The sequence below is a fragment of the Pseudopipra pipra genome, chromosome 26 (genome assembly GCF_036250125.1).
Source record: "Pseudopipra pipra isolate bDixPip1 chromosome 26, bDixPip1.hap1, whole genome shotgun sequence".
In the NCBI taxonomy this organism is placed as follows: domain Eukaryota; kingdom Metazoa; phylum Chordata; class Aves; order Passeriformes; family Pipridae; genus Pseudopipra; species Pseudopipra pipra.
This window is the reverse complement of record NC_087574.1, coordinates 2,389,957-2,415,903: the sequence shown is the minus strand read 5'-3', so window position 1 is coordinate 2,415,903 and position 25,947 is coordinate 2,389,957. Positions and strand designations below refer to the sequence as shown.

The 25,947-nt window shown below is 47.9% G+C and overlaps 1 protein-coding gene across 3 annotated transcripts in view; it reads left to right on the top strand.

The window, feature by feature from the left end:
• Window positions 1-21,139, top strand: part of MAP3K3 (mitogen-activated protein kinase kinase kinase 3) — a 40,597-nt gene extending 19,458 nt beyond the window's left edge. Inside the window, exons 8-17 of one of the 3 annotated variants that reach the window (XM_064636659.1) lie at window positions 3,617-3,750; window positions 4,596-4,657; window positions 6,249-6,316; window positions 6,485-6,577; window positions 7,420-7,611; window positions 9,606-9,754; window positions 11,488-11,619; window positions 12,312-12,441; window positions 14,007-14,184; window positions 16,725-21,139. In XM_064636659.1, coding sequence (XP_064492729.1) covers window positions 3,617-3,750; window positions 4,596-4,657; window positions 6,249-6,316; window positions 6,485-6,577; window positions 7,420-7,611; window positions 9,606-9,754; window positions 11,488-11,619; window positions 12,312-12,441; window positions 14,007-14,184; window positions 16,725-16,953 — 1,367 coding nt within the window. In that variant the 3' untranslated portion in view covers window positions 16,954-21,139. Of the gene's footprint in view, window positions 1-3,616; window positions 3,751-4,595; window positions 4,670-6,248; window positions 6,317-6,484; window positions 6,578-7,419; window positions 7,612-9,605; window positions 9,755-11,487; window positions 11,620-12,311; window positions 12,442-14,006; window positions 14,185-16,724 lie in introns of all 3 variants that reach the window. The other 2 variants (XM_064636660.1, XM_064636658.1) reach the window with 2 other exon arrangements.
• The last annotated feature ends 4,808 nt before the right edge of the window (window positions 21,140-25,947 follow it).

The following is a 25,947-nucleotide window of genomic DNA, read 5'->3' as shown; positions in this document are numbered from 1 at the left end:
ACTACTGCATGTCCAACCAGTGTCCTACATACTGAGTTCCCTAACCTTTCACTCCTGGAATTACCAGATGGGTAGGGCACAAGGTGAACAGCAGAGGTACACAGAAGATAGTAAGAAAAGTCAGGGTATTATGTACCTTTGTCTCATTTCCCTTGGGTTTCTCTTAGCTGAGTGAACTGCTGTTTAGTGGAAAGGTAAGACTTCTGTAATTTTTACTTCTGTCTCTGGTAGATTTGTCTGATTCTTCCCAATTTCTGTGTTGAAACCCTCTTTATAACTGTGCAGCACTATTCAAACCTGTGCTTGAAGGATGCTCAAAACTGTTAACTTTTTATATCAAAAACTAAAACATCTGAAACAGCTTCAAAATACATGGGTCCAAAAAAAAGAAAAGTCTGTGATTTAGGATTTCACTCCTTGGTGTGAAGGCCAGTGAGCAGTGAAGGAGCAGGAGGAAGGTGAGAGAGCATGAAGATGGTGTTCTGTGTAAGTTGCTGCTGCTTTACAAGTGAGAAAAGGTAAATTTTGCTGGAAAGAGAAGCAGAGGATGATTCTGTTTGTTCCAACAGCTATTTTGGGGCTTGTCATATCTAATGCTTCAGAGGACAGGTGATGCAAGTCACGATGGGAGTATCAGGAGCTGGGAATGGCACTTGTTTTATTGGCTAGTTCTTCTCCATGGCAGAGGACTGCTTCAGTTTTATTAACTCTGTAAACTTTAGCCATAATTATTACAGGGTTTTAGATCAGTATTTGCAATGCAATGTAAGTGTAAAGTAATAAACATGATTAAACTAGAACAGTCTCCATGTTGGGGGGGTTTAAACCAGAGTCAGATCCACTCTGTTGTGACCAGAGGTGACTGGGAGAGTGAGCTCAGAGGGAAGGACTTGAGAACCAGACCAGTAGTTCTCAGTGTGCAGCTTGTCTAACAAACCTGCCTGTGTCCTGAGGAGTCTGCTGATCCCCTTTTGTACAGTTTGCTTTTCTGAAGCAGCAAACAAACAAAGAAGTGCTGAAAGCTTGTGAAGTACGTGACTGAAACGAGGACAAAAAGAGTTTTCCCATCCTTCCTAGTTTGAAGTTAATGTGCATAAAAAAGAGCAACATTCCTTGGTCCTGTGAAGAAGGCAGTGATGTCCATGCACGTCTGAACACCACGTTTCTTTTTTCACAGACAATTTCAATGCCAAAAACAATTAATATATATATATTTCTCCTTTACTGGCATTCTGAGGTATCCAGATAATGGTGCCAAAGCCAACAGACTCCAGTGAGTGTCTGTCATGGGTAAACTGTGTAGTAACAAGGGGCCCCTTCTGTGTCCTGGTTGTACAGACTCTCTCCTCTCATCCCAGCTTGTGGATGCTCTCTGTCATTCATCACTCAAGAAACCATTAGTTTTGTTTTCTGAACATGTCAAAGTACCAGACTGTTCCTTATGAAGAGTTCCAGTTCTGTCAGAGGTCTGTTGGGAATCTGGCAACAGCTCAGTCTTGCATCGATTTCTTCTTACTTCTCTTTCCCCATCTTTGATTTGGAAAAGGAGTGGGCTCTGTTTCCCAGTGTTTCAGGCATAGAAACTCTCCTAATCTCACCACATGATGCAATGAAAGTCCAAAGCAGTGCTCAACAAAAGCTTTTTGCAGAGATCCATGTAGTTCCTGTCCTCCAGAGTGGACGGGCCTCGAGCCTGCTGTCACCAGTTCAGAGGTTTGGAAGTAAAGATAACTTCTATTTAAAAGAGGAGGGGAAAAAAAAAAAAGTTGCTAAGCATTCTGGCAGCACTTGTGTTTTTTCCACTCACTTCCTTTGATATACATGGATTTAGTGCCGACTTCCTTTTCCTGCCCAGGGCTGGGGGCCTTTCCACAACAGCGGCTGGGCCGGTGCCAGCGGGGCCTGGGCTCGCTCTGGGCCAGCCCTGGGCTGTGTCGGAAGGAGTGAAAGTGCTCCCGGGCCTCGGGGCAGCCCCTCGGCAGCTCCCGGGTTTGTCTCCACCCCACTGGGCTCTGAACCTCCCAGGAGCCCCTGGAGCTGCTGGGAAAATGGGGTGGCAGCTCTGAGCAGCACCTTGGGGACTCGGTGATCTCGGGTGGTCTCAGAGGTCTTCTCCAACCTTAATGGTTCCAGGATTCTGTTAATCCCTTTTTTTCACGTGGTTCACCCTCCATGCACTCCTAAGTCATGCCAGCATTGTTTTTCTTTGTGCAGTCCTCTCAAAGGTGCTCTCTGCTTTTTATCCCTCTCAGAGATGCTTTTCAGCCCTCTCAAAGGTGTTCTCTGCTTTTCAGCCCTCTCAAAATTGTGTTCTCTGCTTTTCAGCCCTCTCAAATGTGTGTGCTCTACTTTTCATCCCTTTCAGAGGTGTGTTCTCTGCTTTTCATCCCTTTCAGAGGTGTGTTCTCTGCTTTTCATCCCTTTCAGAGGTGTGTTCTCTGCTTTTCATCCCTTTCAAAGGTGTGTTCTCTGCTTTTCAGCCCTCTGAAAAGTGTGTGCTCTGCTTTCCAGTTCTCTTCTGCCAGCGTTTGCCTTCACTCTTTATTACAGCAACTTCAGTAGAAAATATTTTCCTTGGGAGAATATTTGCTGATCTTTACCCATCTTTCACAGCACCTGAGTACACACAGTTAATTAAAGACAGTGTTGTAAAAAGCACAGCTTGAGAGCTGATCCTCAGCTGCTCTTCCTGACTTCATGGGTGACCTCAAGTAGATTGACTGGACCACAGCAGTTCCAGGAGCTCACAGTGGGAGCTGCAGGTGGATAAGTCACTGCAAAAAGGGGGTTTGTTTCTTCCTATGTCTAAAGTTTCATCTTCTTTGAGATCTGCAAGGAAAAATAAATCCTAGGGCTAAAGTTTCTCTCAGTAGGTAGCACAACAGAAACACTTTAGGTAGTGCCATTAATAGATGATTAAACTATTTTTCTCATCCTTTGGCCCCTAAACACACTCTCTGTCCATCCAGTTATCCAGTTAACAGGAATTGCAGAGTTGACCTCCATGTGGTTTTGCCCAAACTGACCACACAGTTGGATTTTTCACGCAGCAAACCAGAAATGTTGGGGTTATTTCCAAAGGTGACAGTGCTCCCATGTGACACTGGAATTGCTCAGTGTCACTGTAACTTGCTCAGCTGATGCTGACTAGCAGGAATGTGCTGTCACTCAGGATAAATTGTACTAACTGATGCAAACTTAGAATAAAGACAGAAGATGGGTTGCCCTGACAGGTGCTTTGTTTAGTGGAGGTTGGCAATGAGGTTCATGCTCAAAAGCCAGGGATTCCTGGAATCCTCTACCTTCCCTGAGGTACTGAAATTATGCTCAGAAAGTCGAGCAGGAGAGGTTGGGAAGAGCAGAAGCTGTGTTAGGAGCTTCACCAGTAACCATGTGGTGTCTAAAATGTCACTACAGGTGCTCATCAAACAGTTTGGTTTTTGACATGACCCCTCCTGGTTCCGTGTCTGTCCAGGCTGTCAGGATCACTCCAGAGCTGCTGTGGTCATGGAGGTGGAGGCCTGGTGTTAGAGGAGATACTTAGATTTTGTGTCCATGCACGTGCAGTCTCATTCCAGGAGCATAAATCTAAGGCATATCCTTCTCCCTGGCCCAGGCTCCCAGAACACAGGGAGGAGTTCCCCCCCTCCGGGGTACGTTCCGGAGAGGCAGCAGCGCATCGCCCGCCAGGGATCCTACACCAGCATCAACAGCGAGGGGGAATTCATCCCAGAGACCAATGAACAGTGTGTGAGTATGAGCAGGAGGGCGGGAAAAAGCACGTCCAGCTTGTTCAGGAACTCTGCTGGGATCTGGGCCCTCCTTTTCACTCTCAGCTGTGGTTGCATCAGCACCGTGAGACACTGGAACAAATTGCCCAGAAGGTTGTGGCTGCCCCATCCCTGGAAGTGTTCAAATCCAGATTGGATGGAGCTCTGAGCAACCTGATCTAGTGGAAGGTGTCCCTGCCCATGGCAGGGGGTGGAAGTGGGTGATCTCTGAGGTCCTTTCCAACCCAAACCGTTCTGGGATTCTAAAAGTGCTGCTTTGTGCATTTAAACTGCTTCCAGTTGCAGCTGTGTAAGTTCAAAGCCTTTGGGTTGCCAGAAGCAGTTGCTGTGTGTGCTGGGATTGCCTCTCCACTGACTGAGCAGTTTTGGGGCTGTCACACATGTGTGCTCTGGTTTCCTAGTGCCAGTTTTGGGTGACCCTCTTGCTTTTGAAACTCTGCTCTCCATTCAAAAAAGGAGGAAGTGAGGCCAAAGGGCAACTTGCAGGTGGAGGCAGCAATGCAGCAGCACCAGCAGAGACTGTTCCTGGAGGCAGCTGGGATCAAAATGTAGCACAAGGCTGACTGAAACTTCCATTTTCCACAGCAGAGTCCTTCCAACACCTAAAGCAGTGTCTCAGATTTGATATGAACTCAATTTCTGTGGGACATAAGGGAAAAATGTGCATTTAAAAAAGGCTTAGACTCCCTTCCTCAGCTAGACTTCCTCCAGACAAGCAGTAGTGGGCTCTGATCCTCTTGCTCTGAGCCTCTCCTGAGCACTGGACTGCACTGATGTTGTCTTGTGATTTCTTCTGTGTTGCAGATGCTGGACCCTCTAAGCAGTGCTGAAAACTCGGTGTCAGGAAGCTGCCAGTCCTTGGACAGGTCAGCAGACAGGTACAAATGTACAAACTGGTAGGAATGTGTGTGCTCAGATTGAAATGCCAGTGGTACTCAGGCAAAAGTCTGTTTTCCATCTCATAAATTTTCTTGGAGAGAAAGAAGAACTTATTTCCTACCTATATCCCAGTATATTTCTTAAAGAGAATTAACTGTGTCTTAAGGCTGTTTTATTTTCTGGCAAAACCATAGACCAACAAAACTGGTGCTTCAGTGGCTTTAGGTTTTAAATACAGAGTTCTAAAGTGAGCAGCCTGTGTGGAGCCAACGCTCTGAGAACATCTGGCTGCAGGGGATTTAAACCTCTTCTAGACAAGGCTTTACTTGTTCACTTAAAAAATAAAATGACAAAAAAATACCCCAAACTATTCTAAGGTTACAGAAATAGCTCATTGCACTAGATTGCTATGTCCTGCAAGATACAAAATTAATTCCAGAGGTAAATAGGGAGGCTCTTTCTTTGAAGAAGAGTTTGTCATAGGTTGATGCTCTGGGTCTTTTTCTTCCTTTTTTTTTTGCTGTTGGTGTTGCTTAAGGTGCTGATGGGCAGCCAGAGGTTCTATTACCTTGAATAGCAACTGTGGCTTCCCAGCACCTGTAATACTGGGCTTCAGCACGTTTTTAGGATTCCTCCAAGCTGATTCCTGTAGGTAGTGTGTGCTTTTATGTCAAGCACTTGAGGTTTGGATTTGAAGCCATTCACTTCCTCTAGTTCATGGAGTCACAAGGAAACACTTGCAGTTAACTGGGTGTGTGCATGGATTCATTTGTTGAGGGGACATTGCTGATTTGTTACCTGTCCTCCTCTCCCCTTTCTCTGCCTTAAGTGAAGAAGGGGTAGCAATAAAAAGCTTTCCTGGTGATTTGTTGCTGGAGTGGCATCATCTGGGAAAGCTGTTGTTTGTGCAGTGGGGAAGGAGTCTCATTTGGGAGTCTGAAAGCTCTGTGAGGCAGTGCCATTTACACTGGTTAACAAAACAAGTGCCAGTAGCATGCCTTTGGCACAGGTTGAGTTTGTGTAATCTCTTGAGGTGTGAAAGCCCTTGTGCCAAGCAAGGGGCCTTACTTAGGCTTGCTGGAGGAGCACTGCTTACTGGGGAGAGACACAGGGGTTGGAAGCAGTGTTGGTGTTCAGGCTCTTGTGCTGCTGGAGAGAGGAAAGTGCACCCAAGTTTTCATGAGAGAAACTCTTGTCCCTCGTGGTAAATCTCTGCTGCCCTGTAAACAGTGTGCTGCAAGTGCTGCTCTGTTCTGCTCTTCCTCTCAGCCTTGGTTTTAGCCTTCCACTTCCCATGTCTGAAGGAGCCACTGAATCTTATACCACAGGCTGGGGAAACACTGAATAAATGGCTCAAAGTGAACAGAAAAGCTGACAGCCCACACTGGGAAACAGTCTGGTTAGCTGGGCCTTAGCCTGGCTTTAGCTTTGCAGATGGAGCATAAAATCATTGCAGGGCCGTGGATTTGAGAGCCACCATTTCCAATCTGCAAAATGTATTCACTGGTATTTTTAAAGCCCGTGTAGGTTTTGCTCTGGTGGGCAGCAAAACTTATTCTTGCCTTCTTTCTTTACTAGTCCTTCTTTTCGGAAGTCACGGATGTCAAGGGCACAAAGCTTCCCTGATAATAGACAGGAGTTCTCAGGTATGTCACTGCTGCAAAGGTTGCTGGCATCGTATAAATGTGTTGACTGAAAAGCTATGAAGTTATTTGTTACCTCTTCCTAAAACCCTGCTGCTACAGGGAAGTTTTGTCATTATAAGTTACACTTTTTGAAGGAGGCCTCACTCCTGTCTTTGCATCTCCCTCCAGACCGGGAGAATCAGATCTACGACAAAGCAGGGAAAGGTGGGACTTACCCGCGGCGCTACAACGTCTCCATGCAGCACAAGGACTACAACGATGGTGAGTTGTTCTAGGACCTTCCATTCCAGGCTGGAAAAACAAGGTGAAGCAATGGCAACCTCTAGGAATGAGTGTAATTCCCAGCTGAAGGGCCTGGAAGTGCCCTGGGCCTTGCAGTGAGTGCTGGAGTTGATGGTGCTGTGCGTGATGCCTCGTTTTCATGGAAACACTCTATGGTTGTTTGTAATTCTTGGTTTACTTTGTAATTCTTTGTTTACTTTGTGCTTTCTGGGAATATCCAGGCTGATCAGGGACTGCTGGGCTTGGGCAGTGGACAGAGTTTTAACCTTGGCCATATATAGCAGGTTCCTACCTCAGGGATTCATTATGCTTTGCTAATTCACAATGCAGACTTGTTTCTGGGTCTTTTAAATGTAGCAGGGACTTAAAGACTTACATCTCTGCTCGTCACATGGCCTTATGCAAATTAACCACTCAAAATTTCATGAGGTGCAAGTCACCATAATCTTTGTTTATGGTTTTTATTTCCAAGTCCAGGCACGTTATCTAGAAAGTCATTCTGGGAGGCGTCGTTAACCAGCCTCAGAGCTTGTGTGGTAGCCTGTAAACCAGATTTTTGGTTTGGGAGGCAAGTTTAGATCTTGCACCACAGCACTTGAGGGCATTACAAAGTCTTCTCTGCCTTCTGCTCTGGGAGTGATCCAGAGCTGCACTGAACTCAGGCAGCACCAGCCCTGAAGTGTTATATTTTTGCATCTCGTCTGCTTGGCAGCAGCTTCTGCTCCGTGGGAACAGAGCAGAACATGGTTTTTCTCTCCCTTCTTCTCCGTCACCTTCCACTTGCAAACATTGATTTAGAATTTTTCCCGTTCCCCCCCCAGGCCGGAGGACGTTTCCCAGGATACGGCGTCACCAAGGGAATCTTTTCACCTTGGTCCCTTCCAGTCGTTCCCTGAGCACCAACGGGGAGAACCTGGGCCTGGCCCTGCAGTACCTGGACCCGCGGGGCCGCCTGCGCAGCGCCGACAGCGAGAACGCCCTGGGCGTGCAGGAGAGGAACATCCCCACCAAATGTGAGCACTTTTATCAGGAAGGATATTGAGGGGCTGGAGCGGGTCCAGAGAAGAGCAACGAGGCTGGTGAAGGGACTTGAGCACAAGTCCTATGAGGAGAGGCTGAGGGAGCTGGGGTTGTTTAGTCTGGAGAAGAGAAGGCTCAGAGGCGACCTCATCACTCTCTTCAATTCCCTGAAGGGAGGTTATAGCCAGGTGGGGGTTGGTCTCCTCCCAGGCAACCAACAATAGGACAAGGGGACACGGGCTCAAGCTCTGCCAGGGGAGGTTTAGGTTGGATGTTAGGAAGAAATTCTTTACAGAGAGGGTTATCAGGCATTGGAACAGCCTACCCAGAGAGGTGGGGGATTCACCATCCCTGGAGGTTTTTAAAAAGAGATTGGACGTGGCCCTTAGTGCCATGATATAGTAACTGGGGTTGGATCAGGGGTTGGACTTGATGATCTTGGAGGTCTTTTCCAACCCAATCTATTCTATGATTCACTCCCTGACCCCAGCTGGGAGCTCCAGACCCAACATATAACTTGGTTTTAACAAGCCATTAGAACCACATCGTGTTTTGAGGCCAGCTTGTCTCACCTACAAGACACATCTTCTTTTTCTTCTCTCTTTTTTTTTTTCTCCACTGTGAGCTGGTTTTTCCTTTAGAAAGCCTCAGAAATTCAGCTAAGAAGTAAAAAAAAAACAACCTTCATTGAATCTTTTCAGGGCTCTTAAAACAGTCAGACAGGCTTGTTTATTTTCTTGATACATTAACATTTGTAGTCAGGCTTATGGGTTACAGTTATTTTACCAGTTGAGAGCTGTATATATTTCACTTGCTTTTAAGTAGGAAGATTTACTTCTGTTGTAATAGAATCCCTGAGTTGGTTTTTTGGACAACTTGCTATTATAAAAAAAGAAATGGAACATAAGTCATTACTGATGAACTTCAGATATCCCATACAGTAATTTAGGGATCAAAATGAAGAGTAAGCTTGCAACACTAAAATACTGACTGGCAGTAAATCTGATTAAATTAGACATGGCAAAGCTAATCTCTCAGCTCTTCTACATTTTCACACTGTCCAGATGGCTGGTTCCTGTCTTTGTTTTTAGAGTTTCTTGTTAGATACAACATAATTGGATGCATTGCACTGCAGGAGACTGGTAGTGTTGCTTTCAAAGTTGGAGCTGAAGCACTGGGGTTTTGAGTGATATGCTTTGGGATTTAGAGCAGTCTGGAAAACTGGGCTCAGGAGACTGCTGCCTGTGGAATGTGAGGACTCCTAATTCCCTGTGGATGTAACCTCCTGCTGGGGTGTTGGAGGTGGCTGCTTTAGCTGGGTCTAGTGTATATGTTTATTGGAATCTGGTTGTTGAGCAGCTGAAGAAGGTGCACAGACTGTGCTAACCTTACAGCCCCCACTTTATCACTGTCTAATAGGGAATTATGACTTTAATTTTTCTGCTGTAGAGAGAGCTTTGCAGTGAAATCCTTCCCACAGGAGAAGGAACCTTGAGCTGCCTTGACAAAGACCTCAGAATAATGTCCTTCAAGTTGTCCCAGCAGTTTAAGTCATTCCCAGCTGGGTGGAATTGATTTAGCCAGGCTGATCCAGCTCTTCCTCACCTGATGCCTGTGATAACTCCAGGTCAAGGGTTGGAAGATGCTCTTTCAGTGCTACACCACCTCTTAAAGTACTGGGTTTGTAGAATCCACCTGCTGGCAGAATGAAATTTCATCAACCCCATCAAATAACTTTTCTGCAGTGCATCTTTGCAGGATGTTTTGTGGTTTCATTTTAATGGGACACCAGTCAGCAGGTCCTGAGATGGTTGGATTCCAGTCAGAGCTCTGCCACTGACTCCCTTACGCCGGGAGAGCGCCTCGTGTTTGTTCAGCTGCAAAACACCTGGGTCAGTCCCAGTGTGATGGAGATGGGTCCTTGAAAAGACAGCCATGGCTTTTAAATAGTGTAATGAAATGAGGAATTATTACTGTTGTCTTTTAGCTCCAAGTGCTCCAATAAACTGGCGACGAGGGAAACTGCTGGGCCAGGGCGCCTTCGGCCGCGTGTACTTGTGCTACGACGTGGACACGGGCAGAGAACTTGCAGCCAAACAGGTCCAGTTTGATCCAGAGAGCCCTGAAACCAGCAAGGTAATCCTCATCCCAGCTTCTAAAATCCTGCCAGATCCTGCAAAATGCCTCTATCTGTCTGTCCTTAAAAGCTGGCATCTTATATTTAGTTCCTACTAGGGTTTCGAGTCATGTGGAGAAGAATAGGAGCCATTTAAAAATTACTTTTTTGTATTATTAACTTCAGCCTGAAACTAAAATCCATTTTCTGGCTTCATTTTTGGCTCTCCCTTCTCAGCTTTCTGGTTTGTTGCCAGGTTACTTGAGGAATACTAGACTGCCCTGTGTTCCTGGTTAGACATGGATGTGAATGAAACTAAACCCAGAAAGAGTAGGAGTTTTTTTCCTTTTTTGAACAAAAAAAGCTGCTTGCACTTGCAAAACCCACTTCTGGGTTTATATGGTACACCCTGTATCAAGTGTGTTAATTACCAGTTTTCACTTCTGAATTCTCTCTGTCCTTAAAACAAATTGAGCTGTGGTGTGTAAATTAATCAAGAAGAGGGATGTGACAACACATTAGAAACAGTGGAGATGGGAAGGGTCACCTTGAACTTAAGGGATAGCACACAACTCCCTGCACAGTGGGTGCAGCTGGAATGGCTGTTGGGTTCTCTGCTTGTGTTTTAACAATGTACCAGTATCCCAATATTGAACAAGTTCACTTTGAGCTGGAATAACTGATCCGTGAAGATTTAATTATTCTGATTTTATATGGGATACTGGTGCCAAGGTAAGTCTTAAATTGGGAAGTTCTCAGTTCTACCATGTCTCTGCTGTAAATCAGACAGTAACTCTGAGTCAAGGAGGAATAGGCTGGAAAATATCTTGAAGGCACTGGAACCCCAAACCTTAAATTATCACTTGGCCTGATCAAGCAGCTTCCTGTGGTTCCATGTGTCCCTACAGCATCCAGGTCCTTGCTCTGAGGAGCTGCATCCTCTCCCAGAGTGAGAGAGCTGAACCTGACACCTTCCAGTGGCAGGGCTGGAGAGAGTTAAGTGGGACTAATTTGGGGGAAACCATTGTTTCCATTAATTCTCATGCTTTAGTACATTTGATGTACCTCCTGTCCATTCCCTGAATTCAGCAAGAACTGGATACTTTTCCTGGGCAACAAACATCTGTGATTCCATCTGAAATTGCTGGGGAGCCTCTTTGCCTTTGTGCTGTGATACCCTGTTGTCTGTGGCAAGAGCAAAGCAAAGAATCAATTTGATGTACAGAGCTGCAGGTTCCTTGAAGTAAATAAGAGAGGAGACCTTTTGTAAGGTTGATTCCAGTAAAATCATCAGTGTGAATCAGGGCAGGACTGGGTGACAGAAGTTTAGGAACTCTCAGCACCTCTGGTTTTGCTCTCTAAAGAGCTGAGATTCCTGCAGGGGGATTCCTGGCAGTTCTGTAGCTGTAGTTAGAGCTGTTTAATAATTAACACTCCCTGCCCTCAGCTCAGTGTGAGAAGAGAGGTTATACCTGTGTTGTGAGTGAAGAAAATGAAGACAAGAAACAGTTTTTCTGGTACTAAACTCATATATGATACTGCCTTTTTTCCATCAAAGCTCCCACACCAATACTTGCCTGGTGATTACACAGCAAGGATTCATGTGAGGCACTGGTAGTGTTTGCCTTTTCCAAAGCCGTGGATTAGACTTTCCAGTGCAGTAGTAGTTTCATCCTGCCAGTGACATGACAAATTTATTAGGATGGACTGTTTCCTGGGGCTGCAGCCTTATTTTCTCCTTCAACATCCATAGGAAGTGAGTGCCCTGGAGTGTGAAATTCAGCTGCTGAAGAATCTCCAGCACGAGCGTATTGTCCAATATTACGGCTGCTTACGGGATCGGGCAGAGAAGACTTTGACCATCTTCATGGAGTACATGCCAGGGGTAAGAGCTGGCCCAAGCAGCACAGTCATGGATCACAAGGGGAGATCTGTGGGTTTGGTAGTTGGTTTATTAGTTGCTGTGATCCCCCTCACTATGTCATCCACCTTAGACCCTCTTAGGGCTGCCCCCTCTCATCCTGGGTTATAAAGCTACCACTTTAATTTTATTTATGTCCAAGTAACCTCTTTGGGTTTTTCCTTCAGTGTCTTGTACTTGAAATACATTCTCTTTATTAGTCACTGAAGCCAGTTCTTTTGTTCAGTCTAAATTTGTCCTACCAAAGTACTTTAGAGGACTTGGACCAGCTTGTAAATCATAACAACTGAATTACAGTCATGATCCAGCAAATGAGGCTAAAACTGACCCTGCAAAAAGGGAGACTTTTGACCTGGATCAGTCTGCTGAACTATTTTATTGCTTGTCTTCACAACCAGTTGTACCAGCAGGGAGGAAGCAGACAGAACCTCTTTAAGCTATTTTTGCCATGAAGCCTGTCCTTGCCGTTCTTCAAAAGGGCTCCTTGGGGCAAGATGCTCAGAGAGCCTCATGGGAAGGCTTTAGAAGAGGCCAGAATTCATTACTGGGCTGGTTGGGTGTATAACACAGTCATGGCTCGTGGGAATCGAGTGGAGACTGCAGGATCTGTGGTCTGTCGTTTCTTTGCCAGCGTTTTGTGTTTGCTGTTGGTGCAGGGGTCAGTGAAGGACCAGCTGAAGGCGTACGGAGCCCTCACGGAAAACGTCACCCGGAAATACACTCGGCAGATCCTCGAGGGAGTCTCGTACCTTCACAGCAACATGATTGTGCACAGGGACATAAAGGGTGAGATCAGCTGCTGATTTAGATGTACCACGTGCCAAGGAAACTCTGTAAAGAGACCAGGTGTTAAGAACTCAATATCCTGGCTGGGGCTTCTGAACGTTGCTTTGCTCAGTTATCCCGTTTTGGTCTTATATCCACGTGCAGGACTTAGGGAAGGTCGTGTTCTTGGCTGGGTAAGGGAAGTTGGGGTGTTCTCTCTACAGGACATGAAGGAAGTTGGTTATAGTAAGGAAGTCTGGAAGCCTCTAATTCTTAGGAACACTCCTCATCTTTCTCTCACACTCTGGCAAGGCCAAGCTGAGTTGACACCGGACTTTCACTGATCCTTTTCACTGATTCCTCTCTGATTTCCTCCCAGCTTGGCCACAGTGCTGTTTCTCAGGTGGCTGACGTTCCAGTTGCCGTAAGGGCTCCATGCCTGCTCCTGGCAGTCCTGCTGACCTCAGGCCCTTGTGGCTCTCCTGCCTCCTCTGTGTGAGAAACCTCCAGTCTTCCACAGAGAGCCTCTGATTAGTTCTTAATCTTCCTCTTCCCAGTATAACCCCATGGAGCCAGCCAGTCTCCTTAGGAATTACTGTCAGCAGATGTGGCAGACACCACACAGACTTTTCTGTGCCCTAGAGGGACCAAGAGGGCTGGTGGCTGCAGGAAAACTACCCCTTGTTCCTGCCTATAAATCTTCATTGCATCCCCTCTAAGCTGGCAAAGAGAAACGAGCCACCTTGTGGGCTGCTCACTTGGGGCTCTTTGCCAAATTATCTCCTACCTGGTGGGTTATTCACTGGTTTGCACCCACCTGAGCCAGCCTGTTAACCTTTCCTTCAGGGAAGAATGGACAGACTTGGCATTCTGGACTCAGCTCTTCATGTGGGCAAGTGAAGTGATAAAACTCTCCCAGCACAAGTGCTGGTTTGAGAGCAGGGGGGTTTCGTGTAGGCACACACCAGATAATGCCAGCATGGGGTTCTTGATCTCAGAGTAGCTTTGGAGGAAGAATTGGTTTTGGTGTCTAAGCCTCAGTTTGTGTCCACATACAAACTAAGCTCTAAAGTTTTCTTTTTTTCCCTGGTGCTTCATGTTCAGGACCTCTGACCAAGTAAAGTGAAGATTGACTTGTTTATTGTAGGAGTTCAAAGTGGTTTAATTGGCTACATCTGTTACCCAGCTGACCAGAAAGCAATGCTTGCAGTCACCAAAGCAGCATCCCAATAAAATCCTTCTCTCCACAGCTCTGTTCTCTCAGCCTGTGGCCTGGGGGCCCTACAAGGCTGGCTGAGCTGTTTACAGGCACTGTAACAATGCTGGTGCTGACTCAGCTTTCATTTCCCTCCCCCCTTCACTTCCTTGTGTTTTTCCCTGAAGTTTTTCCCATTTACAGCCATTAGCAATTGGCTTGTCTACAGCCTGAATCAAAGCAATGGTGTTTAGCAGGTCACCTGAGGCTTAATGGGGAAGGAGCCATACCGTGAGCACGGGGGTTTGGGGTTGGACATCGGCTGCGGAGCCGTGGATCCAACGGCTGGACCGCGTGGAAACAGCTGTCCTCGGGTTTTGTTTTTGTGCAGGAGCCAATATTCTCCGTGACTCTGCTGGGAACGTGAAGCTCGGGGACTTTGGGGCCAGCAAACGGCTGCAGACAATCTGTATGTCTGGGACAGGCATCCGCTCCGTCACGGGCACTCCGTACTGGATGAGCCCCGAGGTGATCAGCGGGGAAGGCTACGGGAGGAAGGCGGACGTTTGGTGAGCCTTTAACTTTCTGCCCATAGCTCGCTCGATCTGGAGCCAGACAAGATACATCCTGCCATCCATAAATCCAAACTCATGTTTTGTCTGGATGAGAAGTCGAAGGCAAAGTGAAGTCGTTGGTTTGAACTCAAGGCATGACCTGCTGCAGGCTGTGCTTCGCAGTGTCAGTGCCCAGCTACTCCTTTAGTTTTTTAGGAACAGTTTTAGTTTTTCAGGAACAGTTTCCACTCATTCCTCCCTTGAACTGGTAGCTGGTTTTTTGCTCTCTGACTGGTGCAACGTTGTCATCCTTCTTATGCTCTTGGGTGGGATTCTTGGGGTGTCTTGTGCAGGGCCAGGAGTTGGGTTAATGATCCTTGTGGGTCTCTTCCAGTGTAGGATATTCTGAGATATCCCTTAGAAGAGCAACTGAAGGTTGTTTAGGGAGAGCCCATTCATTTAGTTATAAAATGAGTTATGCTTAAAACATACTGGAAATGAATAGAATTTGAGCTTAAAAGAAAAGATGCCCAAACCTGGAATAACACAAAAGATCCAGATCAGATCAGAGATGATCTGCATGGATGGAAACTGTGGCTATGCTGTTATTGGCACAGCCAAGAAACAGCCTCTATCAAAAGAGCAAAATGGTCCTGTGCCAAAACGTTGAGTTTGGAGGCCTTAAAAAGGTGAGATTATAAAACTAAACTGAACAACAGCAACAAAAGGTCTGTTTGTGCCTCCACAGTAAAGAAAGGCCTGTTCCCTGAACAAGCAGGGAGTGGAAACGCAGCTGAAATGTCTCATGTGGAAAGAGTTAAGCTCTGCAGACTCCCCCAGTTGGGATGCTTGGGGAGAGATTGGAGCACGTGCCCTTCCCCCTGGGCTGATGCAGTTGTGGATTTCCTCTTGCTGCTGACATTGGTCCATTCCCATCAAAGAGTCGCTGCCGTTGGCTGGGCTCCAGTTCCTACAATCCCAACCATTATTTAGGGGGGTCAGAATTTTCCAGAGCAGTTGGTCCCAGGGTGGATGTGTACGGCCGAGGGGCTCAGAAACGTAACAGATCCATCCACCTGGCTCCGAGCCACTGCTGCAGGCCCCTCTCCAATTTTCTTTTTCCTAAATAGCAGAATATGTGAGCTATTTGTTATTGCTGGAGTGACTTGACATGAAAAACATTCCTGCTGTTTGCTGAATATCTTAAAGAAACCGGATCTGCTTAAATGGTATAAATCAGTCTAAACAATAACACATCCCTGCTTGCTTTTGAGCAAACCCCCAGCACTTCAGCACACATGGTTTGCATTTTCTGTACTCTCCTCTAGTAAGTCTGAAATGGCTGGAAAACTGTAAAATTTTCACGTTGGATTTTAGATCTTGTCAAGAAATCAGTTCTTGCATATTCACTGAATTTAATTCCTTTCCTTCCTTGTCTTGGCAGCTGATGCAAGTCTGCCTCTGAAAATGTCTTTTCCTTGGTTTTCACCTCAAAAGAGGGTTTAGTTTAAAGGTAGAGGAGGCAGTTTTGCCTTCTTAATGGAAAGATGTGATAAAAACACAGGACTGGATATTAAAAGTTCACTGACTGCTTTTGCTTAATCTGTGGCCTGGAGGAAGCAATTAATCCTTTTGGAATAAAACCCAATCACTGCAGTGCTGCAGAACCATCTTCCCTGGGAAGGTATTGGTGTCACGTTTGCCTCAGAAAGGTGGCTCAGCCATGTCCCCAGAATCATGTTCTTGCCTTGAAGAACCCTGCAGAGCCCCATTAACTTTACAAGGAATTTTTCCTTAAGGTAATGATGCATCTGTCCCACTGGGATTTAACTTACTGCCTTCCCAGTTTGGAGCTGTTACGACTTTAATTATTTTTTGACTGATGCTTGGTTTCTTGTGGAGGTGTTATTAGGTTGGTTTTTTCCCCACGTGGGCATTCCAAGGTTGTGACTGAGAAGGGATTTTGCTGAAATGGCTTTGTGGGGTCAGTGAGCTCTGATTCACTGGACCTTGGTTAAAAAGTCTGTTTCCTACCTTGCAACTCAGCAAGTCAAGCACCTGAGCAACCTGATCTAGTGGAGGGTGTCCCTGCCCATGGCAAGGGCTTGGAACAAGGTGATCTCAAAGGTCCCTTCCAACCCAAGGCATCCTGTAAGTGCCTTTGAGTTACAACAGTAGCAGCAGCACCTGAAGAAGTGAGGTCGGATGGTGCCTTCAGGGACACCTCACGTGTACGTCCTGTCCCCTGTCAGCACAAATGTTTCCTGAGGAGGAGACTTTGAGCGAAGGGGAGCAGGACAGATGGCACTTCCCAGAGCCACAGTGGGACCAGCCCCCCTGGCTCAGCACTTCCCTGCTCTCCTGGCAGCAGGGAAAGCAGCAGTGCTGGCAGCTCTGGCTCCGAGCTGGAGCACACGTGGGGTTTGCTGAGCACAAACCCATTTTAGAGCCGTTCCCAGAGCTGCACCTTGCTGTTGGCTGCTTGGAAGCTCTCCCTGAACACTGTGCTTTCTTGAGTCGATCCTCACTTGTGTTTTTCCTGCCTGCTTTCCCAGGAGCCTGGGCTGCACCGTGGTGGAAATGCTGACAGAGAAGCCCCCCTGGGCAGAGTACGAAGCCATGGCCGCGATCTTCAAAATCGCCACCCAGCCAACCAACCCCCAGCTCCCCTCCCACATATCAGAACACTGCCGGGACTTCCTAAAGCAGATCTTTGTGGAAGCCAGGCACAGACCCTCTGCTGAAGAGCTGCTCAGACACCAGTTTGCACAGCTCCAGTACTGAATTACCTCCCTTGCTCGCAGCTCCTGCTGGGCTTTCCGTGCCCCGTCTGGTCTCGTTGCAACTGCCCGTTGTGGTGCTGCATCTTCAAAATGCCAACTCAGCTGGCCTAGTCCTTTGGGGAAGTTATGCCAAGGAACTTGGGGTCTGCTCTCGTGCCTGATTCCTTAGTTTGCTGGACTGATGTTCATCCTGCCAAACGGCTGGATTTTTGCCCCGAGATACCTGGATGTGCCCTTGCAGCTGGCTGCATGTTTTCTGCAGGCCCGGGAATGGGAATCCAACAAGTTGGATCCACTGGTTGAACGTGAAGAAATCTGAAGCCAGGTGGGAACTGGGAGAGCTCCACTCTTCAGAACAGAAACATGCAACAGCCTCCAGACCAGCTCTGTCTGTGTGGGTGCCTGGTTTCCACCAGGGGCTCCAGAGGCATCTCCAGTCCCTGAATCCAGCCCAAAGCCATGTGTCATGGAGCATGCGCTCGCTATAGTATGATATATTTTTATTCTTAAGTATTCAGCATCTGAAGGTGTTCAGAAAATATTGATTCAAAAGTATGTGAATAGTGTTATTTTATAATGAGCCCATGGATTTTGGGGTGGGGGTGAGGGAGGTCTTTCTAGCCAAATGTCAGGATAATCAGAAGAGTTTCAGCAGAATGCAGTCGCTCCAGGGCCTGAGGGAAGGACTCTCCCACTGACGTTGGAAAATCCAGAGCTTGATTTCCAAGGCTTGATCTGCCCCAGCATTAAGGTCACTTTGTGTCCTCATAGCCAACAAATCCGTGCTCCTGCTTCCCTCTCTGGGGCTGCTGGGTCCAAACAAAACCCCTCTGGGAGGGAGTTCTGCAGAACAACTTCCTGCTGCATCCTGCTGCATTTTTGGCTGGTAACGTTTTGCCATCCTTTAAACCAAAGATAGTCCATCTGGTGCCCAGGAATTTCCTTCAGCATTTCTTTGAGCACCTGGCTAATGGAAAATCGAGTTTTTCATGGGTAAATTAGCTGGACACTCGTTTTCCTTGGGCACAGGAAGTTGGAATCAAACTCAACCCTTCAGTGTGGTTTGTTTTATGGGTATGCAAGTGGTTATTTAAGACTTCCATAAAATGCCCAATTTAAATAAGCTTTTTAGGAGTTAAGTCAAACAAGGAACCAGAGAGAACATTCAAAATGGTAGCAAATATCTAAAATTACCTGGAGATCCCCACACAGGTGCCAGCAAAACATATCCAAGTGATTTTGCTTTTGAAAGGTACCACAAGTCTGAGAACTTGAGTTCCTGGTGGCCTCAGACCCCCTGTGTTGGTTTAGGCACTAATAATCTGTGTTTCACTCATAAAAGACCATCAGTTTTTAAGTGCTGAGGATTCATGGAGTAATTATAAGTTATCTCTGAGAAATGAAACTAAGAAAAGCAAATGTTAATTAGCTAAAATGTTACTCTATAAGGCAACACTAAAGGTGTTCTGCTCTTGTATTGGAAACCATATTAAGGCTCCACACACCTCCATTCTTCTCCCCCATAAAAACTTGAAAATTGCTTCATAATGCAGTAAAATTAAATTTTTAAGTGAATGCTGATGGCAGCATAAGACAACGTTTAATGAAACCAAGCTCCTTGAACACATGATAAATATTGTGTTAAATTTTAAAAAAAGGAAAAAAAGAACCCTAAAAACCCCCAACCAACCAAAAGTCCTGAAAGGATTTAACAATCTGAGGTGTTTTTCCTGTGCCAAACCCAGAGCGATGTACGACCGGTGAGAGCTGGTTTCGCCCGCACTGCGACAAGGATGCACTGTTCAGGAGATGCCTTTCCTGAAAGCCCTGGGTCCATAACTTATTTACTTCTAGTGAGAGCACTTCTATTGATCTTCTCCCAGCCTGGAACCTGACTCCAGGTTGCCGAGGCCCTTGGCCTGAGTCCTGGCCTGCACTTCACTGTTGCACTGAGGGGAAGCGAGGGCGTGACGCTGCTGCTCGGGTTGGGGAGCCTTTCACAGCACTTTGCTGGGGAATGTGAGGTCATCCCTGGAGTCTGGGTGACAGGATTAGGGGGATCAGCACTCCTGAGGGGCCCAGCATCACTCTCAGGCCTTGCAGCCAGCACCTAAACATACCAAAGATTGGGATCTTTACTCACCACCCTTCACCCTGCAGCCATGGGGAGCACGGTGACGTCTGCGGGGGTTTCTCTCTCTCCTTGGCTTGTCCTCACCAAATTGAGACCTTCTCCCGTGACTTTTCCTTGTTATCCCACACGCTGCGTTCTGGGAGAGAACAGGGCATGAGGAAATGGTGTCACTTTTAACGTTTCAAAGCAACTCAATCCTCAGGACCCGTTGTGGCTTTTACCTCATCCGCGTCACGGGGGGCTGTTCCAGAGCAGAGCAAAGAGCCCCAGGGACTGATGGGCTCAGTCCTGGCCCTTCCCTATGCTGAGATGTGCCTACTCTGTGTATCCACCTGTATTCCAGCCTGTAGTCATGGAATTCAATAGCTGTACAGTGACAGAGAACATGGGGTGCCAGCTTGGACTTGTGTGTTGCAGCCCCCGGCCCAGCGCCGCCCGTTCGGCACAGGAACAAGCCAAAGCATTACCTGTCTGTTTGGAGATGCACTTTTATGAATGTAGTTTATATCGCTCTTTTTTAGCTCTTTTTACATCATGTAAACAGTGATGCCTCATACTTTTTTTTTTTTATTTATATCGTAAAAGATCATATTTGATGATTTTTATATATATCGACTGTTAACGGGGGGGAGGGGGCGGGAGGAGGAGGGGAAATAAATTTGACGCCTTTATGAATTTAAAAAGGAAAAAAAAGCAGCTGGTTTTGCAGAGAATTTGCTGATGGTTTATAACGAGTAGAGCCAAGCCCAAAATGCTTCTTTGTTTCCTCACAGCCCTCTGGAAAAGGAAGATCTGGATTCCTGAGTCCACTGCTCCGGTGAATAGCTTGGGGCTGATATTGATCCCGTGGGCTCTTAACAGCCCTGGCAGCAAAAGAGTTTCAAGTGGACATGAATGTAATTATGCCTCAAAATTGAATTACATCTGGCCTCTTTATGCTGGCAGAATTGGGAAAAACTGGGAATAAACTCATTCAGGGGAGGGTGGAGGAGGAGTGCCAGGCTGACAATAAGCTATTGTGTCCAGTCCAAATGTCACGTGGAATTTCCTGCTGTTCCTTCCAGGGAGGGAATATTGAGTATTAGGATCCTTGATGGAATATTGAGAATATAGGGAATATTGAGTATTGGGATCCTTGATGGAAGGTGCTGCAGAAATGGAGGATATTCTCTTTGACAAAGAATTTGTCAGAGTCCCAGTATCCTGAAACGGTTGAAACTGGGCAGAAAAATGTCTGAGATTCCCATCAGAGAGGAACTTGGGGGATTTGGTTGTCCCTGAGTTTGTTAGGAAACAAACTGGGGGCATTTTGGGCTTGGTGTGACGATTCTGTGCATTCCAGGTTATTTGCTTGCTCTCCAGAAGATCTGAGCTTTGCCCATTCTAGTGGCAGTAGGTTGCAGAAATTTGGGTTCACTTTATTTCTGGAGTAATATTCCAAAGGACTTGATGCTCCAAACAGCTCCTGCTGCCATTAATTACCAACACAAATTGCCCAGGAGGGAAACTGGTACCTGCTCAGGTGACACATGTTATTTCCAAGTGCTCAGAGCTGGGATAACTTGCCCCATAAAAACCAACATTCCTGTTGTAAACGTAGGTTTGGGTGGGCAAAGGGGAGCTGAGTGAGGTCCCAGGGACTGGGGCTCACCTGGAGCTGGATGGAGAGGGTTGATCTGCCACCTTGGCACCTGCCCTTGGAGCTGGGAGTCAGTCAGGCTTTAATTTTCAGGGAAAAAAAAAAGATATGTCCTCTGTGTTTTAATGGTGTTTGGGCTTCAGGTGTTTAAACCCAGCCTTGTTTAGGAGCAGATCTCACTGGGCAGCTCTGAACTGCCCAGCTGGCAAAGGCAGCTGTGCCAGAGGCAGTTCAGAGGTGAAGGAGAGGATTTTATCCTCACCATAAACGGTGCAGAGCAGGGAGAAATGGCTTTAACCTGGATTGTGCAGAAGACCTTGACCCAGTAGTCTCTATATTCCGACCGGGGGCTTGCAGTGCAAAGCCAGGCCAATGTATCGTTTTATTTACAATAAAATTATCATTTATATGAAAGCCTGTGGTGGTGGTGGTGGTTGCAATCCAGCACCTCTTACTTCTGTGGAAGTGGTGCCTCAAGATAAGTCAATAAAGCCATCAACTGTTTCTCCTTCCCACCAAGGACCTCAAATGAAGGAGGAAGTTTTTCCATTCTGGAGTTTCTCCCTTGGGACAGATGGAGAAGTGTCCTGTTTGTGGTGTTGCCTCTTGGGTCAGGTGAGTGTGTGTCCTCCCCAGGGCTGTCCCTGAGGAATCTGGATGGTCTTGCATTGACTGTACCAGTGATTTGGGACAGGAGAAGCTTTGCTGTCCCTGAGTAGGGCAAGAGAATGGGGAACCACGTCTCCAGATATTTTCAGGCTCTGTTTTTTTCCAGCTCGCTATCTTAGGGAAGGACAGAAATAGTGCTGCTATAAAGGCTCATTTTTCCTGTTTAAGCAGCTCTTCCCCTTCAGTGTCACCATCACTTGAGCAGTGTTTGAGTGTCACCAGGGTCCCTTGAGGAACTGGCCTCCCCAGTCCTGACCACAGCCTGTGTCTAATCCTTTTCCCAGGCCGGAGTTGTTGTCAATTAAATACTGAAATGTTTGTCCCTGTTAAATGTGAACAAATCAGGATTAAGGGGTTGACCAGCTGATGCAATAGAAACCCTGCACATGAGCCAAGCACGTGTGTGGGGCTTGGGGCTGTGCCAGGACAGATGAGAACCATCAAGTGGAGTCATCCCAGAAGAAAAATGTCTCATGGAACCAGAATAAACCACCTCCCGCTGCCTCCTGACACCCTCCTTGTGTGTCAGAACCCACCAATCCTGCCTTTGCCGAAGGAGGGACTTGGGAATTCTTCATTACCTTCCCTTGAGGAGGTTCTTCCCAGGGCTGATGCCTTCCTTCTCTTTTCCACTTGGGGTGTTCACTGGTGATATTTGCTTTGTGAACACGGGATTCACATCTCAGCCTTGTCTGATGATCTGTTTTCTCCTGGACTCCCATCCTGCTCACTCCTCTCAAAAGTAAGTAGCTCCAGAGTAATTCTGCTTTCCATGGATACAGAGTGTGCATTCCTGACTGGAATCCTCCCCATAGAACCACAGAATCTCCTGAGCTGGACGGGACCCACTGGGATCATCAAGGCCCTGCACAGGACACCCCAAGAATCCCACCTGTCATGTGGTGGTTGAGCAGGGACTGGGAGAAAAAAGTACCTGGAGCCTCAAAGGTAGAAATGATCAGCCCCAAAACACTGACTAAAGCACAAAAGAAACGCAGCAAAACCCCTCAATTGCCTTTTTATTTCTTGTAATTTGTGTTGCATGCCTTGTGTTGCCCAAGGGAAGGACTTAAGGTGAGTTTCCTCTCTAAATCCACTTCTGAGGCAAATGAAATTTAAACTCTCTGCAGAGGTTGCCTGTGCTGCACTGCTGGGGCTCTCTGTGTTGGGATAGGAAAGTCTAAACCAGGAACAATGACTTCTGGATTTAATATTGGCGGGGTGGGGGTGTGTTGCAATATATTATATCCAGGAAATGCTGGCACGATCCTCTCTCATGTCACTGGTTCTGCTGCTGATCCCTGCCTGGTGCTCTGTGTCTCATCCAGAGCTGGACATCTGGATGCTATGGATGTATATGGATTTATATGGATTCTTACTGATTTTTTTTTTCCCCCACAAACAGCTTTTATTACATGAACCTGTTGGCTGGAATTCTTGTGCTCTGGAAAATGTCCTTCCCTGAGCTCGGAGGCAGGTGTGGGGTGGAAGCCTCGTGCTCACGTGGAAGCACAAAAGAAGGTTGTGCTGTGTGGGATACAAACAAAGGTAATTTGTTGCTCATCAGATGTTGATTTCTTAGGTGGCAAGCCCAGATCTGAGGGGAAGTGCAGGGATCAGAGATCTCAGGGAAAGGTTCTTCTCCCAGAGGGTGGTTGGGCACTGACCAGGCTCCCCAGGGCAGTGGGCACAGCCCCAAGGCTGCCAGAGCTCCAGGAGGGTTTGGACAATGCTCTGAGGGACAGGGGGGGATTGTTGGGGTGTCTGTGCAGGGCCAGGGGTTGGACTGGATGGTCCTTGGGGGTCCCTTCCAGCTCAGGATATTCCTTGATTCCATTGCTCTGACCCATCTTTGTCCCAGGCTGGCGTTGGTGCTGCTGCTCAGCCTCACCCAGGCAGTGCAGGATGCTCCCCACCACCCAAGGCTCCTGGGCCTTCTGGCAACCTGGACATTCCAAATGAAAAGCTGTCCTGATGATGGGCAGCTGTATAAGCTGAGAACTCGTGGTCCTTCTTCTCTTCATGGGTGTTTAGGTTGTTAAATCTTACCCCAGATATGGAGTCTGAACATCCCAAATCCTGGGAACTCCCTCCCTGCAGATTGAACTGCTGGTCAAGGGAGACTGAAAGGAGAGAACATGGACCTTGTGCTTGGAGATTTCAAGGGAGAATGTGCAGTGAGACATCACTGTGTCTGCTCAGAAACAGTTTCTGTGAGTGTTATCCAGAGGTTTGCTGGGGGGGGATTTGGAAAGGAGGGTTCTGCTCTCATCATAAAATCAGCTGGATTTTAGCTAAACTTTAGAGACAAAGGAACAATGTTCTGGGCTTTTTTTTTTTGCTTTTTTTTTTGCCTTTTTTTTTTTATTTGTCTTGCCAAAACCTCACAGTTGGAGACGGTTTAAGCTGGAGTTTCCGTAGTGCTGCTTCTGATCCCTCCAAGGAAATCTGCACAGTCATTTGGGCAACTGCACCTCTGGAATGTGTCAGAGATAAGAGAAGCTCGAGGTGCTTAAAGCATCTCCCCCAGTGTGTTTCCACTGGGGTTTCCCTGTGGGCATGTCCATCGGGAAGCAGGAGCTGCCATCAGCTCATTCCCTGGGATGGGGCTGTATCCAGCATCTCTGTCCCTGTGGGAATCTGATGCTCATCAGTCATTTCCCTGCCCTGGGCTGTGGTGCTGGCCAGGTCACTGCAGCCTGTTTTGCTGACTGTATCACCTGGGTGTTGGTTCCTGCTCCCAAAATCAGCCCGTGGTCCCACAGCAGCTGGAGACCTCACACCTCCTGCTCCTGCTCCTCCCTGAGTGTGTGAGGGGCAGGTGGAGAATGGCCTTTAGACAAAATACCAAATTTCACTTGGGGGGGAGGGATGGAGAGAAAGGGAACGTTATTATTGTTCTGTCTGGACGTTCTACCTCACTGAAGTCAGCCGGCTGGTTGGAAATGCTGCTGGTCCTGCTGAGCAGCGGAGGGGCAGCGGCCTGAGGGGTGAGGGAATGGGGAAGGGGCCTGTGGGGTGAGGGAATGGGGAAGGGGCCTGTGGGGTGAGGGAATGGGGAAGGGGCAGCAGCCTGTGGGGTGAGGGAATGGGGAAGGGGCAGCGGCCTGAGGGGTGAGGGAATGGGGAAGTGAGGCCGGAGAGAGGCAGGAAGCGGAACAGAGGGCTCTGCTTTCATTTTCTGAGCCGGCTTAGGAAGGAAGGGGCCGAGGAAGGGGCCACAACCCAGCGGCATCACGAGACTCGCTCTGCTCTGGGACCATGAGCACGGCGGGGCTGCTCGGAGGGGGCTTGTTTTGGGGTGTAAATCTGCCCCCTGCGTGTTGGTGTGAGGAGGAGTTGGCAGCATCGGTGTGGTGGGGACAGTTAAAGCTCTTGGTGAGGCCAAAACCCCCTCAGAGCCTTGCCAGGGCCTGTGCACGGTCCCTGCTGTGCTGGTGGTGTGAATCCCACCCAGGAGCCCTTTTAAAAGCCCTTAAGTAAAAAAAGAGAAATAACTCGTCCCACATCGGGCTCCTGGGGTCATCCAGCAGGTGTTGTCCCCAAAACCAGGTGTGACAGGGGCTGTGTGACACCTCCCTGCCCTGGAGGAGCTGCCTGGCTGTGGGTGCACCCCCAGAGCCCCAGAAGGGCTGTGCTGAGGGGGGAGCACCCCGGAGACCTGGGTTAACAACACATCCCTGGATGTGCCATCCCTTCCTCCTGTGGACTAACCATTCCCTGTCTCTCTCCCATCCTTATCTCCTGTTTCCATGGCTGTGTCTGGGTTCTCCCAGACAGGACGTGCTGGGTGCAGCTGATGGTATCAGTCAGTGCTGGCACAGGGGCTGTCACAGGCTGTTGCTCTGCTGTGGGGGCTCTGCAAAGCCAGATTTCTGTAGAATTTGAAAGACACGGGGTTCCTAAACACTTATTCTTTCAATCTGATCTTACAAACCGTGGGTGGAGGAAGGAGGTAAATAATTAAAACCAGACTCACCCACTTTCCCTGGTTTTCCTGCATTTGGCTCTCCTGCCTGGCAGGGCTTGCTGGGCTCATTAATTTGTGTGGACTGTGCTATCCAAAAATTGGACATGGGGTGGGTCCAAACCAGCCAACCCAGTGCTGATGCCCCTCCTGCCCCTGGCAGAGCCACTGAGGAGAGACAGGGCACGATGGTCTCTGATGTGGAGGGGGACTGAGAGAGCCCTGTGCAGGGCCAAGGGCTGGATCCAACCCTGGGGATCCGGGTGTGATGGGGGTGGTCTGGGCTCTGTGTGGAAGCTGGTGTGAGGTTACAGCTGAGCTGGGCTGGGCAGCTCACAGGGTAACACTGGGGTGCAATTTGAAATCCTGGGTTTGCTCCCCAAAGACTCGGGGGTCCCATGAGGGGCAGGCACCTCTGGTCTGATCTCACGGGGGGAGAGGGGCATGAAGAGAGAATGCTTTAGGTCTGGGGGCTGCACCCCTGTCACCTCTGACCCTTGTGGCCTGCAGGACCCCTCTGAAAAGAGGGGTGGGCTGCCTTCTTCCCTCCCTTCCCTCCTTTCCCTCCCTTCCCTCACCACCTCAG